This window comes from Gavialis gangeticus, unplaced genomic scaffold (assembly GCF_001723915.1).
Source record: "Gavialis gangeticus isolate Ggan-Ray unplaced genomic scaffold, GavGan_comp1, whole genome shotgun sequence".
Lineage (NCBI taxonomy): Eukaryota > Metazoa > Chordata > Crocodylia > Gavialidae > Gavialis > Gavialis gangeticus.
In genome coordinates this window covers 41,034,047-41,049,244 of record NW_017728993.1, presented here as the reverse complement: position 1 = coordinate 41,049,244, position 15,198 = coordinate 41,034,047, and the positions used below count along the sequence as shown (strand labels likewise).

Below are 15,198 nucleotides of genomic sequence, written 5' to 3'. Positions count from 1 at the left end.
TGTGAGGGAGGGGAGGGGGGTGTGGGCACCCTCCCCCCCCCCCCCACCCGCCCATGGTGTGCAGTCCTGGCAGGCAGTGGTAACAGTAGCAGGTAGGGGTGCTTGTGCCTGCTGCTGGTGCTCAGCGCATGGCTTCAGCCAGCACTGCACAACACAGGGGTGCAGCCTCCACCAGACTGTCTCTATCTGTAGTGCTCCTCATCATGCACATTCAGTCCCTGTGCTTCCATGGCCTGGGAGGGAAGCCCTGTGCTGGAGCCTCCTGCTCGCACTACTCCATGCTGCTCTGGAATTGGAGGGGAGCCCTGCCCCTGCTTCCCCATGGAGTCCCAGGACCAGCACAGCAGGGAATGGCACAGGCAGCTGGCTCCAACACACAGGGTTTCCCTCCCATGCCTCATGAGCTCAAGGGCTGCACATGCATGGTGGGGAGCACTGGCAATAGAGACAGCACAGTGAGGGCTGCGCCCTTCAGTGCAGTGTGCAATGCTGGCCAGAGCTATGTGCTACCGGGCACCAGTGCCTGGGCCAGTTACAAGGACCCCAAGCACCCCCGCCTGTTGCTGTGCCATGGGGGGAGTGTGGGGTCAGTCCCCACACCTCCCCACCTGCTCTTATACCCCACTAATGCCACATACTCACACCCTGCCTCCACACCCCCACATATACACAGCCCCCCAACATACTCTATGCCACGCCACACGCAGCCACGACCCCTCACAAACCCCCATCACCTCACCATCCACCCCCCGACACTCCAGCCTACACCCACACCCCAATCCACACTTCCACACACAATATACAAGACAAAGAATTTTATTTTTAGTTATTATACAGTCACCTCTATATACACTATGCAAACACAAATGATGACAAAAGTATTTTTTGTAATAAAATTAAAATACATTATAGTAGGTGTTAGACTTCTAGTGTATGATTTGTTTTTTTTCTGGTTCTAAGAAAGCACACCCCCTTCCAAAAAGTATTTCTGGGGGTCAAGGGGCTGGACTTCTGGTGGCAAAGGTCAGGGGTTAGGGATGGAATTTCCAGTCCCAAGATGGCAACCAGGGGGTGGGGCAACCCATGCGGCCCTCAAAAGCTCACCAAAGCTTGTTAGGTGGCCCTCTATCTGAAATAATTGCCTGCCCCTGTGCTAGACCTTTAAATGTAAGCAGAGCACCACCTAGAGGATTTTTTTTCACTAATTTATTTTCAATTTTGGATTTTAATTTTAATTCCAACAGGAAATGTTTGAGGCAGTTTTTTTGATACCATTACCAACTGCTGTCATTTTATTCCTAGCAACTTGAAGCTGTCACTGTTTATTACTTTTTATTCTGAGGGATTCCAGTATGATTTATTGATTTGTGGTGTTATTTACTAATAAGTTATTCATAGTGCAGTGTCACAAAGATTTTTTTATTTTGATTTTAGGTTAGTTTTGGGATTTTTATCTACAGCCAATGCATGAATAATTTTATAATGAAGTTCCCAACACTGTATTCTGCTATATGTTCCTGCTGTGTACAAGAGCATACAGCTGTATCTGCATGAAGTAAATTGCAGGACTGGGGCCCAAACTCAGTTGTAAGGGTTGGCAAAGGATGCATGCTACAGTCTCTTAAACATCGACACTAACAGACTTTAGGAAGAGGAGCAGACTTCTTGAGAGGAACAATCAGGAAGGGAATGGAGGTAGGATTTTGGTAGGAAGAATATTAATTTACAATGTTGCTAGGAAGGGTTATCATAATAGTTGTGAAGAGAATACAAGTTTACTGATGAAATGTTAATCAGTCTTGATTTTTTTTCTTATGAGATCACAGACTGAGATGAAATGATTAAAGATCATGGTCTAAAACAGTGAAAAAGATTATCTTTTTTTGTACCTTCTACTCAGTTGTTCTGCAAGATTCAAACACAGATGAAATCAGAATGATGTTGAGGATTGATGTCTAGTACCAAAACCCCTGAATTATCTGTAGCCTTGATTTCCATGTCTTCCCCCACCATTTGTAAGGAATTTGGAGGTAAAAGAAACTTTGATAAGTTGCTGAATCCCTTTTTAGAGTGGTGTTCTATTTTCCTGTGAGAGGAAAGGGAAACTTTTTAGAAATTCTTTCATAATTATCTATAGAGTTTTAGGAACAGACTTAAAGCTAATACTAATTACTTTGCATAAAGAAAAATCTTATACATACCACACTTGCCAGTACTTTAATTAATATCTACATCTATATATAAGATAAGGTTACCTTGTTTAGGAGAAAATATTAAACATTTAGTCTGGTATTAAACTTTTTGCATTGAGTAGAGGTGCACCTATACATTGGTCTCATACCAAATTGGCACTGATATAAGGAAAAATGGCTGGATTGGCTTTTTTTTGGCTGATGTGGCCGATTTAAATGCCTTGTGCATGCACGTGGCCATAGTGCAGCATGCAGGCAGCAAGGAGCACAGCCCAGCAGCGTGGAGAGCAGTGTCCAGCTGGTAAATCTGTTGTGGTGGAAGGGGTGGGGGGAGAAAAAGTGTGTGTGTGGGGGGGGGGACACATTGAGGCCCCTGTGGTGAAGGAGGGAGTGGGGCTGGGCCTAGGGCTGGGGTAGGGGCAGGGGCAGGTACTGCCAAGCTGGGGCAGAGCGGGGCACAGGATGGAGCCTCAGCTTGTCTGGGGGGCAGGAGGAGTTGGGGCAGCCCCTGCTGCTGTGCGCATCCTGCAGATCTGCATGTGGGCTGCCGCAGCAAGCTGGGGCCAGGGTGGTGCCAGGCTCTTCCTGGTAGGGGCTGGGCTACGCTGGGGGCGAGTGGTGGTGGCACTGGGAGAGGGAGTTGTGGGGGCTGCAGTGAATTTTGGGGTGGCTGCAGCCCCCGCCATAGCCCCCTCCCAATGCCACCAATGCCCACCCTGAGCACAGCCGCTTCGGCCCCAGTCCACACCAGCAGCCTGCGCACAGATCTGGGGGCATGTTCCCCCCCCATGCCCTCCTGGGGTGTGTGCAGCAGTGGGAGCTGCACCCCCCCACCATACCCACAGATAAACTGCTTGCAGCTCCATCCTGTACCCTGCCCCAGCTGGGCAGCACCTGTCTCTGCCCCTGTCTCAGCCCCACTCTCTCCCTCACCGTGGGGACCTCGATCTTCCCCCTCCTCACACCCCTTCCACTGCAATAGACTTACCAGCTAGACGCTGCTCTTCAAGCTGCCGCCTGCATATCAGCAATTGGATCAGTACTGGCTGATGTGCCTCATTAAAAATTGGCTACCAGTATCAGCCCAAAAAAATCTCTGTTGGTGCACCTCTAGCATTGAGATATAATTATCTTTGTTCTGGACAATAAACTGACATGTCTTAATAGAGGGCAACTTTGTGAGCTTTTAAAGCAGTGGATAGCCCTTAAAATTATATTAGACCCTAGATTTGGAAAATGTGAATGAATGCATCATAAAGCAGTGATTCTTGAAAGGGTCTCACAGGTTAAGGGTGCTGCAGGGTGTCATGCCCTCTGGGCACTGTTAGGTCTGCAAACCTGTATATATGATTCAAGACCTAAATCTGGAGATTTCAAATATGAATCCATAGGGTCAAAAACATTCTGAACTGTTGAGGTCTTTCTGACTTCTTTTTAGTTGAAGAATTACACTATTTTTCTGTAGTTAAAAAATGAGTGAGACCTAAGAACTGGCATGTTCTGAGGCACGTCTTTAGTCTAACAGTGGAGTGCCTTTAGTCTAAAAGGGTTGAGAACCACTGTCCTAAAGCTGTCCACATTTGAAACAGCCTAGAGAGTTCTTCTGGTATCAGCTATACTGACTAACATGATTTAAAAAAAAAAAAAAGTTGACAAAGCTGCTCTCTGGAACACTTGATACAAATTGCTATAATTATCTTTTCGTGTGTCTCTGTACTGAAATATAATTTAAAGAGAGAAATGTAAACTTGTCAGTTCTCCACATGTGTTGGGTAATCAAAAGATTAGATTAAGAAGGTGAAAACGTTTCACTAGTATATATTTATTACAAAGTATCAGAGAATCGTGGATTAAATAATATCTAAAATTCAACAAAATAAGGTACATTTAATGTTGAGGTATTTTAAGTGACCATTTGTAAAGGTATTGAAGTGAGGTGAATCAACACTTTTATTTCTCTCTAACTCTTAAATGCAGTCCTATAGCTTAAATTTCATGGAGAGGCAAAGGTTCTTAATAGTTCTTTTAAATTTTCAACTCTTCTGAATTTGAGAAATCATGTCTTGTGTAACAAGACACTTTTATTATTGAATTTTAATGTATATCTCCTATTTCTACATTTAATTTGGAATATAAATGTAAGAATTAAGGGCTTCTACAGGCATGAAAATGGTTTCAAATATTACCATTTGAGAAGCACAGGATAGCTAGTATTTCTGTAGAAAAGGCTTAAGGAACTGTTAGGAAGTCACTGTTTTGGAAAGGTATTAATGAGTATAACTAATGAATATAATTAATGAATATTCAGTAGCATGTGCAGTAACGCCATACTATGTTCCCTCTACAAGAATACCTGAAAAAAATGGCTAATACTGGCAAATGTAATATTGACCAAGAAGTATCAATTTAGCAAGGAAAGCTTTGTAACTGCAAAGCGGCAAATAATTTTAGCTTGATTATTTAGGATTTTTTTATCATTGCGTAACAGGGAATGGTAAATACATGTAGTTTAGTGAAGTACTATAGATAAATTGAAGACCAAATTTTGCCAGCTGTTGTGTCAATAAAGATCCTTTGAGAAACATGAAAGATTTGACCTTGAACTTTGTAAAAATATAAATAAATCCCCGATTTTCTATTTTGACCTTGGTTGTGTATTCTTGCAGTCAGTGAAGTTAAAAGTTAATCTTTTGCAGGAAGATTGGCACACTCTGCCAGCAAATTTGTAACTTGTTGACAGACTTACATTATATTTTAATTCTCTTTTTTAATTTAAAGCCACAATACTGAGGATCATAATATTGGTCATGGCTACTATAGCTAATTTTGGTTATGGGCCACTTACTAGATAATTAGAAATGAAGCGCTTATCATGATAACCTACTTATCCATCCTTGTGCAGAATTTTAAGACTATTTTAAGCAGCTCTTTAATGTGCATTTTTTTCCCCTAAAATTAAGTGAATTGCAGTTATTTTTACTCATTTAGAAATAAAATAAGTATTCCAAACCAAAGGAACAAGGTCATGTTTTTCCTGGTGGTATGTCTTTTCTTAAGAAACTGGACCAAAGAATTATTAAGCTTGTTCTCTGATAATCAGTATTTTGCTGAGGCAAGCACATAATACAGCTTGTAAGTGAAGTGAATTCAAATTCTGTAGTCCTAGGGGAGGATGACAGCCACTATAAAGTACTGACATTCCTTAGATGTTAATAGCAGAATGTTGCCCAGTCACAGAATCATTTAGGGCCAGCATTTGATTGCCTTAAATGAGTAATCCTACTGAAACCAGTGGGACTACTTGCATATGTAAAGCAATCAGTATTTGTTCTTGAATGCTGTGTATATGTTTCTTCTCTACTGTACCTACATAATTTAAGTTATACCATATTTACTTGAATACAAGACAAGGTTTTTTCCCTCAACTGGCAGAGGGGAAAAAAGCTCCTGGTCTTATAATTGCATACAAGGAAATCTCACTGTACATTGTGTATCATTAAACTACTAAAAGCAGCATGTGCTTAGTAGTGGAACCAGTTATGAAGTTGATTTAAATGCAGTTAACACTGAGCATGACTGTTACACACATGGCTCATCTTGAGTAAACATGCTGATGGGAACCTTTTTTGTGGGGACCTTAAAAAGAATTGGTAGTTGATCCCCCAGGAAAGTACTGGCACCAGGTCTGGAGGTACTGGAATACTAGGCTAGCACCAAGAGGGCCAGAGCCCACCCTGATCTAAGTCAAAAAGCAGGGCAGGTTAGTACAGCCCATCTGAACAAGATGCATATAGTGCTAGTTAAGCACAGTCCCCCTCAGCATTGACTCTTTTTAAAGTCATGGTGAGCCACTACATTGCATACATTTAGACTTCCTTTCCACTACAACAGCTGAGCTGTGCCTTTCTTTCCCATTTCCAATTAATTCTGTTTCTTCACTAGCCTTAAATGCCTGGCAAACATCACCAAATGGGGCCCCAAACAGTTCACCCAGAATTCCTCTGTTTCCCCCTTTCTCAGCCTAGCACATATGATTAGTGTGGCCTACCATGAGTTGAAGCCAGACCAAGTTGTCCTGTGCCTCATCTGCATATAAGTTTTTGGAGAATCCAGGACTTGTAACAAGAACACCTTGTTCCAGTCATGAGTGGGGTCTAATTAGCACATGGATCTTTTTTGGGGGGTGTCTGGAGAGAGAGCCATTTTCATGACTTGCTCATGGCACAACGGACCTATTTTGTGGGCCTTTCCAGCAGCCCCACCCCTCGCTGCTGATTTGGTGGAGAGGTCCTGCCATCACCACTGATTGGTAGAGTGGCCCTGGCATTGCTACAGACAGTAAGTCTCAAGCACATGAGAGTGACTGCAGGGATTGCCATGGTGTCTAAGTATCGTGGTAAGGATGTTGAGATTCTAAAACAACATATTATTTATATAATATGCTGGGGAAGTTTTTTGGGGCCGGGTTGATTCTATGGGAAATCACAGATGATGGAATATTTTGCAGTGATCAGCGAAAACCACAAAACTGCACATTAAGTAGGTCCCTACATGTAAGTAGGTGCCAAAGGGCTGTTCAAAAGAAGGTTTATGGAGTACCTGTGCCAAAACTTGCATTTGTTTCATAAAAAGGTAACATGCATCAATTCTGGATGAACTAAGTGTATGGGTACTATATGCAAATTCCTACAGCCATGTTTAATTTCAAGGTTATTGTTTTCAAATTTGCTTCTCAATTCCATGTGCTCATGGAGAGCAAAATCTGACAATAAGGAGAGGGGTAAGGAGCTGTTAGTGGGAAAAGTTGGAGGGAAGAAGAAAACAAAGTGCTACCTTACCCCCCAAATATATTTTTCCTGCTTTAGAAGTGGGAGGGGGACAAATTCAAGACAAACCTCCAATAATTAGATTTTATACCTGGAAAATTGTGACAAAATTATAAATTTTCCACATATAGAATCTAATTATTGGAGGGGGCATCTTCTGTTTGAGTAAATAAGTATTTCTAACACTACACAGCTATATGTGTCCACCGGGATAGGTAGAGGCGTGAACTTACATGATAATACTCGTACAGAAAACGATAATTGATATATAAAATAAAATATGATGAATAATCACTTTTCATACCCACTTTTATGTTGCATGACACTTATGTTGTATGTTGCCCTGTCCTGTAAGTCTGTCTTAAGTTTGTGTTCTTCAAGTCTTATTTCTGCTCAGGGCTACCAGAATATAAACTGTAGCCCAGTCTTGCAAAGCATATTATAAAATCCAAAAGCTAAATTGTTTTGTGGAAAAAATATTTTTGTTTTTATGTATTACTGTCTATTTTCTAAGAATTTAAGTTTATCAGGGGTGACCACCAGTATCTGGGGGGGGGCGTTTGTTCACCAGAGCACCCCAAGGGATGACGAGGTCAAATGGTTTTAAACTACTGCCAGACCGTTTCAGGCTGGACATAAGGAAGAATTTCTTTACTGTCCGAGCCCCCAAGGTCTGGAATAGCCTGCCACCGGAGGTGGTTCAAGCACCTACATTGAACACCTTCAAGAGAAATTTGGGTGCTTATCTTGCTGGGATCCTATGACCCCAGCTAACTTCCTGCCCCTTGGGCAGGGGGCTGGACTTGATGATCTTCCGAGGTTCCTTCCAGCCCTAATGTCTATGAAATCTATTAATTTGATGCTGATTCGGAGAATCAGCGATTTGGCCATAGGCATAGCTTTAAATGTTTTTTCTACATACCTCGAGGTACCAGGCACAGCTTGTAAATGCTGCGAGGGTGGGGTGGATGGAGCATCCCACAGGAGTGCGGGGAGGCCCCCTATGTGCTCAGCGGCGAACCTGGAAGTGGACTAGAAGTACTTCTGGGTCTGCTGCCAAGCACGCCGGGGGGCTCAGTGATCGGCCACGAGGGGACCCCAAGTGCCGCCCCCCCATCTGCCCCACCATCTCAGCATTCACGAGCTGCCTGGTAAATTGAGGTATGTAGAAAAAACATTTAAAGCTGTGTCTATGTTCGAATCATCAAATCTTTCAAAATCTCTCTGAATCAATTGGGGGGGGGTTCTGATTCGATTCAGAGAGATTAAAGGGTCTATTGATTCGATTCAGATTCGGAAATTCAGCCACTGAATCTCTGCCAAATCGAATCAGTGACTGAAGCTTTGCACAGCCCTATTAGCTGTTGCTCTTCAAGTTGACCTTTCAAAGTGGTTATGCCTGTAATATCTAGATCATTTATTTTCATGGAAACTTACAGCCATGTACAGAACCATAAAGTTTGAGGCACTCTTGGGAAATGGGATGTGGTGATCTAACAAGCAGTTTCTCCGGCAGTCTGATTGGAAATATTCCCCTGATTTGGTTTTACAAGGAATTTGCATTTTCTTATGTTGCCAAAGTAATCTTTTTTATATATAACAAAAAGCTGTATCAAGAAGCTTTTGTTCTTTCAGTTCAAGTTACAATCTATTGATCACAAGTACAAGTAGTCAGTGTAGCCTTAGGGTTCCTTTCTGAGGAAAATGGGTGCTTTATCCACTTTATAGGATACAGTCTTAGGGAACGAGGGATCAGAGGAACTTTCATTACTATGGTTGGTCAAATTATTGCCATGGGTATTTAATAATAATTTAAAAAAATCTTAATTGTAGAGATCATTTACTTTGAATGGGACAAAGGGAGTTGCTGAAGATTTTTCTTTTACTATAGGACAAATATGCTTATTTATACCTGCGTCAAACTAGCTTTTCCCTAATCCTTGTTTCTGCATATCAAAAAATAATTGCACCAGACTACAAAACCTGTATCTTACCACAGATGAGCATTTACTCAGATATTCCTGCTGACTTTGTTTGGAATTAATTTATGTTGCTGCCCACCAACAGAAGTAGAGAGTTCACAGTCTTGCATTGTTTCAGTACTGCTGTAGAGGCACAGTACCCGATGTTGCCACTGTGGATGGGAGGCAAAGTTGTATAAGGAAACTTTGTAGTTCTGATAGTTTTAGCTTTTGACAATATTTTTCAACCTGAATCTAAGCAAAAAAACCCTTCCTTTAGACTCTCAGTTGATACTAAATATTTATTTCCAAATTTTATAGCATAAATGCAGTTCACGCTACAGTGAAGACTTTGTGCTACAGCTGGAAAAAGAGTTGGTTCAAGCAAGACTGAGTGAAGCAGAATCCCATTGTGCTCTGAAGGAAATGCAAGATAAGGTTCTAGACATGGAAAAGGTAAAACAAAACTAGGGTCTGCTTTATGAATAGTGCATCAGTGGGTATGTTAGTCCTATTTTTTCAAAGCATAATTGCAGTCTAATTTAGCATGTTAAATTTCATTATTTTGGAGAAACCTTTAAAATCTGAAATGAATGCAACTGAAGCAGGGAGATTTTCTCAAGTTCACAGAGATCTCCGGTCAGTTGTTCAGGAACAAGCTGTTTTCTATATAGAGATGAAACTTAGCAGTCTGGTAATGATGGTTGTAATGCAAACATTCACTATCGGTATTGAATGTTTCATCAAGAACAGAAGGCTAATTCCTTATTTAGGGTTGACACTAGTGGTAGATATTGAAGTTGAGTGCAGCTGGCTGCCTTAGGTATCTGGAATAGGGAACAAGGAGTTCACCTTCTTTTCATTCCCAAATTTTTAAGGCCTTGATTTTTCACCCAAAAAGAAAAAGCTTCAATTTTCACTTTAGTGTTAACGTTTTGAAGCATCTCTCTCGTTCTTGGGTACTTGGCATAACTCTTCCCTAATGAGCTGTCAGATCATCTTGTTTACTTTTAGGCTTAGAACAGAAATTACACACAAACTGATTGGAAACTGGTTCAAACCCGTAATACAGCAGAAGTCCAGTGTGCATAAACCACTTTCAAAACAGCCCAAACCAGTTTAACCAGCCTCCCCCCACAAGCCCCCTCTTGCAGGGTGGGCAGGCTAGGTGAATGTCTGTTCACTTGCTTATTGGTTCAGTCTACACAGCTTAGACTAACTTGCGAAGATTGAACTGATTTCAACCTTGGGGTTTTTGATTGTCTGTACTTAGCCTTACGAAACAACAGTCTGCAGTACACTGAATGTTTGAGGATGGAATTAAATTGAATGATTCCAAATAATATACAACACACAGAGGATACTATACTGATTATGTTGTACTGACTTGGGGTGGATAGTACCTCAATTTAGATCTGAAGTGTCCACATATTTGGGCCCCTGATTACACCTTACTTTTATGGGGTAAAATCTTGATTATAATAGGTAAATCTAATTATCTGAAAAGTTTAGTGGGTTTGAAATGAGCAAGATGTATAAAATGTTAAGGCAGCAACAATTGTATGTTAAAACAATAAGAATCCAACATATGAGGTCATACCCTCATTTCAGACGGTCAGCATTTACCTTTATTTAAGTTGCCTCAAACATAAATAAAACATAGACGTGACATTGTTAAAAATAAAATTTCAATATACTTGCAAAAATGAAATAGCTACTTTAGTTGCAGCAAACTGACTCAGTACCAGGAAATAATTTTATTATGGCATCTCTATAATTAAGCATATGCACAGTTAGGTCAATAAAAAGACATAAAATAACCAAAAACTACTGCAAATGCAGCATTTTTTCTACCTTTTTATTAACTTAACATGCAGCCTGGCCACAAAAAATTCTGTTATTACATATTCTTACAGATGTGCTACCATTTTTTCAGGTAAAATTCTAGAAGACTATATAATCACTTTTTAATGTTTGCTATAGCACTTCATTTTCAAGAGTGTGTGTGTGTGTTTGTGTGTGTGTGTTCTGAGATGGTAAAATGGATGGTTTAGTCCCTCATCTATGAATTCTGATATAAAATTTCAGAATTCTGTAATTCCATTATTGCTTACTTTTAGGCAAACCATACAGATCCCTAGATATGAGAAAATTACAATTTTGCCAAAAAAGAATATTTATGTACCACAAAATAAGGCCATGGAAGGAAGTAGTGCACAACTTTAAACTTTGAGTACCTGACAGCAGTTCAAACACTTCATACATCTGCATTGCATTGTAAGCAGGAATAAACCTGTTCAGGTAGATTCCTTTCTTATTTCTTTCCTTACCTTTTTCCTTATACTGTTCTTCATTCGTTTTTTTTTCTCATCAGGATCTTATTTCATTCAGGCTTTTTCTCTTTCCATATAACCCTTCTTTCCAGCTGGTTTTCTTGAAACTAATTCTTGGGTTTTCTGATAGGTCCTAGGGTATGACAGATTACTCTTTTGAAGCACTTCAAATCCTGCTCTAATCTAAAGCACTTCAAATTTGAAGCACTTCAGTATTGTGCAAATTTACAGGTCCCTCCCCACTGAAATCCTTTAAGATCGCCTTTAGTGCAGGCTATGAAGAGTTCTGCAGCTTGGGGGCTGGAAAGCAGAGATGCCTTTGGGGCCCAAGTTTCCAGAGGCTTTGAAGAACTGCTGAGTGAAGAGGAAAGAGCCTTTTACTAGGAATGTGTGAAATGGGCAGTATTTGATTCTGATTCAGCCTGAATTGGGGACAGTGATTCAATCTGTTGATTCGGATCACTGTCCCAGATTCAGTTGGGCCAAATCAAATCTGAAGAGTCGATGCTGATTCGGAAAATGAGTGATTCGGCCTTAGACACAGCTTTTAAATGTTTTTTCTACATGCCTCGAGGTACCAGGTGTGGTTTGTGAACACTGTGAGGGTGGGGTGGATGGAGCATCCCACGGGGGGGCGGGGCACCCTGCATGCTCGGCAGTGAATCCAGAAGTGGACCAGAAATACTTCCAGGTCTATCACCAAATGCACTGAGGGGCCCCCCTGCGCCCCCTGGTTTGGTAGTCGGCCAGTGGGTGCACCCCCCAGACCCAGGAGGCACCAATTGTATACTCCCTGGCGGATCTGGAAACGGACCGGACCGGAAATGCTTCTGGTCCACTTCCAGGTCTCCTGCCAAGCGCACTGTAGAGTCCCTTGTGCTCCTGTACGACGCTTTGTCCGCCCCAGCATCTCAGTGTTCACGAGCTGCCTGGTACCTTGAGGTATGTAGAAAAAACATTTAAAGCTGTGTCAGAGGGTGGTGGTTGATGGAGGTCAATCATTGTGGTGCTCTGTGACCAGTGGTATCCCTCAAGGCTCTGTCCTTGGACCTATATTATTCAACATCTTCATTAATGATGTGGACATTGGAGTCAGAAGTGGACTGGCCAAGTTCGCCAATGATACCAAACTCTGGGGTAAAGCATCCACACCTGAGGACAGGAGGGCGATCCAGGCTGACCTTGACAGGCTCACGAAATGGGTGGACAAGACCCTGATAGTGTTTAACACTGAAAAATGCAAGGTTCTCCACCTTGGGAAGAAAAACGTGCAGCATCCTTATAGGCTTGGCAGTGCTATGCTGGTTAGCACTACAGGCGAAAAGGACTTGGGGGTCATGACTGACCATAAGATGAACATGAGCCTGCAGTGTGATGCTGCTGCTAGTAAAGTGAGAAAAACTCTGGCTTGCATCCATAGATGCTTCTCAAGCAATTCCCAGAATGTCATTTTCCTCTTGTACTTGGCCTTGGTGAGGCCGCAGCTGGAGTAGTACGTCCAGTTTTGGGCTCCACAATTCAAAAAGGATGTGGAGAAGCTTGCGAGAGTCAAGAGAAGAGCCACACACATGATCAGAGGTCAGGAAAACGGACCTTATGGTGAGAGGCTGAGAGCTATGGGACTCTTCAGCCTGGAAAAGCGCAGACTCAGGGTTGATCTGATGGCTGCCTATAAGTTTATAAGGGGTGCTCACCAGGATCTGGGGGAGCGTTTGTTCACTAGAGCGCCCCAGGGGATAACAAGGTTGAACGGTCATAAACTTCGATTTGGATTCAGAGATTTGGCCACCAAATCAGGCCGAATCAAATCAGCGACTGAAGCGTCACGCAGGCCTACCTTTTAGCTGTTGTGTTGTTTCCACCTCACCACCCCTCTCCTACTTAGGTCCCTCAGCCCTCCTCGGTGTTCGCTGCTACTACAGGCCTGGTCAGTTTCACCTATAGAAAGTCTGGTCAGTTACAGGAACATCACTTTCACCCTGGGGGGCTGGAAATGGATGCCTACGATCTCCGTGCTCTCTAGTCCTTGGCTTAGCAGCACTGGGAGGTGCTGTCCCTACTGTCCTACTTAAGACTGAGTCATGATCTGTGTAGCCATGCTGTGCATCCTTTTCCAGCTCAAATGCCAGATGGCAGGCATTAGAATGACGTTACAAGGCCCTACAAACAAGACCTTGGAAGGGTGCCTCCTAAAGATGTATTACTTGCTCTGCACCATTGACAGCACCTTCTCGGAGAATGACAACATTGAGGGCAGGCTTCTGCAAACCATGTACAGTAAAAGCTGTGTTATCTGGCATCCATGGGGAATGGGGAGTGCTGGTTAATCAAATATGCCGGTTACCTGAGAGGCGTCTTTGCCTGTTCAGGCTGCCCCTCCTGCCCCATCCAGAGCACCAGGGCTTTCACCCCCTGGTGTCAGTGTGCCAGGGGACAGGGAGAGGGGCCCCACACAGGCGGCTTTGCCCCAGGTTGTGTTCCAAAGTCGGCGAAGTGGGACTCGGTGAAACCAGAAGTGCCGTGGTGGGCCTTCCAGTTTCGCTTTTGCCACATCGATCAGCATGCTGGTTAATAGAGCATGCCGGTTAATAAAGTGCCAGATAACACAGTTTTTACTGTATTGGTGCTTTTAGGCCACAGAGATGAGCAGCAAGAGGTGGGAATGCATTGTTCTGGAGACCTGGGATGACAAGCTTTGGAGACAAAACTTTAGGGTGAACTGTAGCACCTTTGTAAAGATCTTTGCCAAGCTGACCCCAACACTCAAGAGCCAAGCCACCTACATAAGGATAACCTCACCATGGAGAAATGTGTGGCCATCACCATCAGGAAGCTAGCCACCCATAGAAGCCTGCAGTTTCCGACTAACAATTTTGGGATGGGCAAGTCCACAGGAGGATCATCTGTCCAGGAGGTGTGCTGCACTTGTGGATGTTTCCTTTGCCCCACCAACCTGTAGGAGGACATTGCTGGATTTATCTGTATGGGCTTTCTGAACTACATCAGGGCCATCAGCGGCACCTGCATCACCATCCTGCCCCTTGCAGCTTGGAGTATATCAACTGAAAGAGCTACTTTTCTCCTGTTACTACAGGGCATTGTAGACCACCAGGGACAGTTTACTTATGTGACCACTAGCCAATTGAACAAGGTTCATGGCACCATGATCTTTAGGAACTTCAGCCTGGTGTCCCTTACAATGGAGGAGTAACCACCATTGAGATGGAAAAAATAACTATTCCTCACCTCACCCTTTCCCCCTGCTACTTGGGGACTTGGTGTATGTTTTCTCCTATGGCTCATGAAGCTTACACTGGGATGCCAAGAAGGAAGTGCTCAGTTACTATCCATATAATTAGGACCTCCACATCTACTACTGTGGGAGCTCCCATCTCAGTAGGTGTTGACCCTGAAATGTCAGCAAGAAAATAAGTGTCCTTTGTTAAACTTGTGCCAATGTGAAAATAAACTGACGAACTCTCTAGGGTATTTCCATGTTTTACCTTATGAGCCTCTTCGCTTTTGCTTGTGCATCCTAAAACGCTTAAGATGGTTCTTCCCTGCCTCATCCTGGCAGCCTAGTGTGGAGTCCCCAAGCTCCATGGCATGTTAAGACCCTCTTTCCCAAAATCACTGGATATGACTAATCACCATCTGGAAGCCTCCCCATCCCCCAGAGTAGTACTGTGCTCTTCCATCAATGGTTTCAAAACAAAGATGCCCTTGACCCAACTTCTACACACCAAAACCATGTGTTCCCCCAGGTGGAGTATTTAGGGTTCCCCAAATCCTCTACAATTACAATGTAGGACCTGCATGGGCAGCCTAATGATGTTGGAGGCATCTGTGTGTGCATGCCAGTGGTCCTGTCAACATGCTGCAGTAA

General features: G+C 43.0%; 1 protein-coding gene across 2 annotated transcripts in view; it reads left to right on the top strand.

The window, feature by feature from the left end:
* The window catches only part of EVI5 (ecotropic viral integration site 5), a 221,754-nt gene that overhangs the window by 129,167 nt on the left and 77,389 nt on the right, over window positions 1-15,198 (top strand). For both annotated transcript variants that reach the window (XM_019501612.1, XM_019501611.1), the window contains one exon: window positions 9,301-9,435. In XM_019501612.1, coding sequence (XP_019357157.1) covers window positions 9,301-9,435 — 135 coding nt within the window. The remainder of the gene's footprint in view (window positions 1-9,300; window positions 9,436-15,198) is intronic.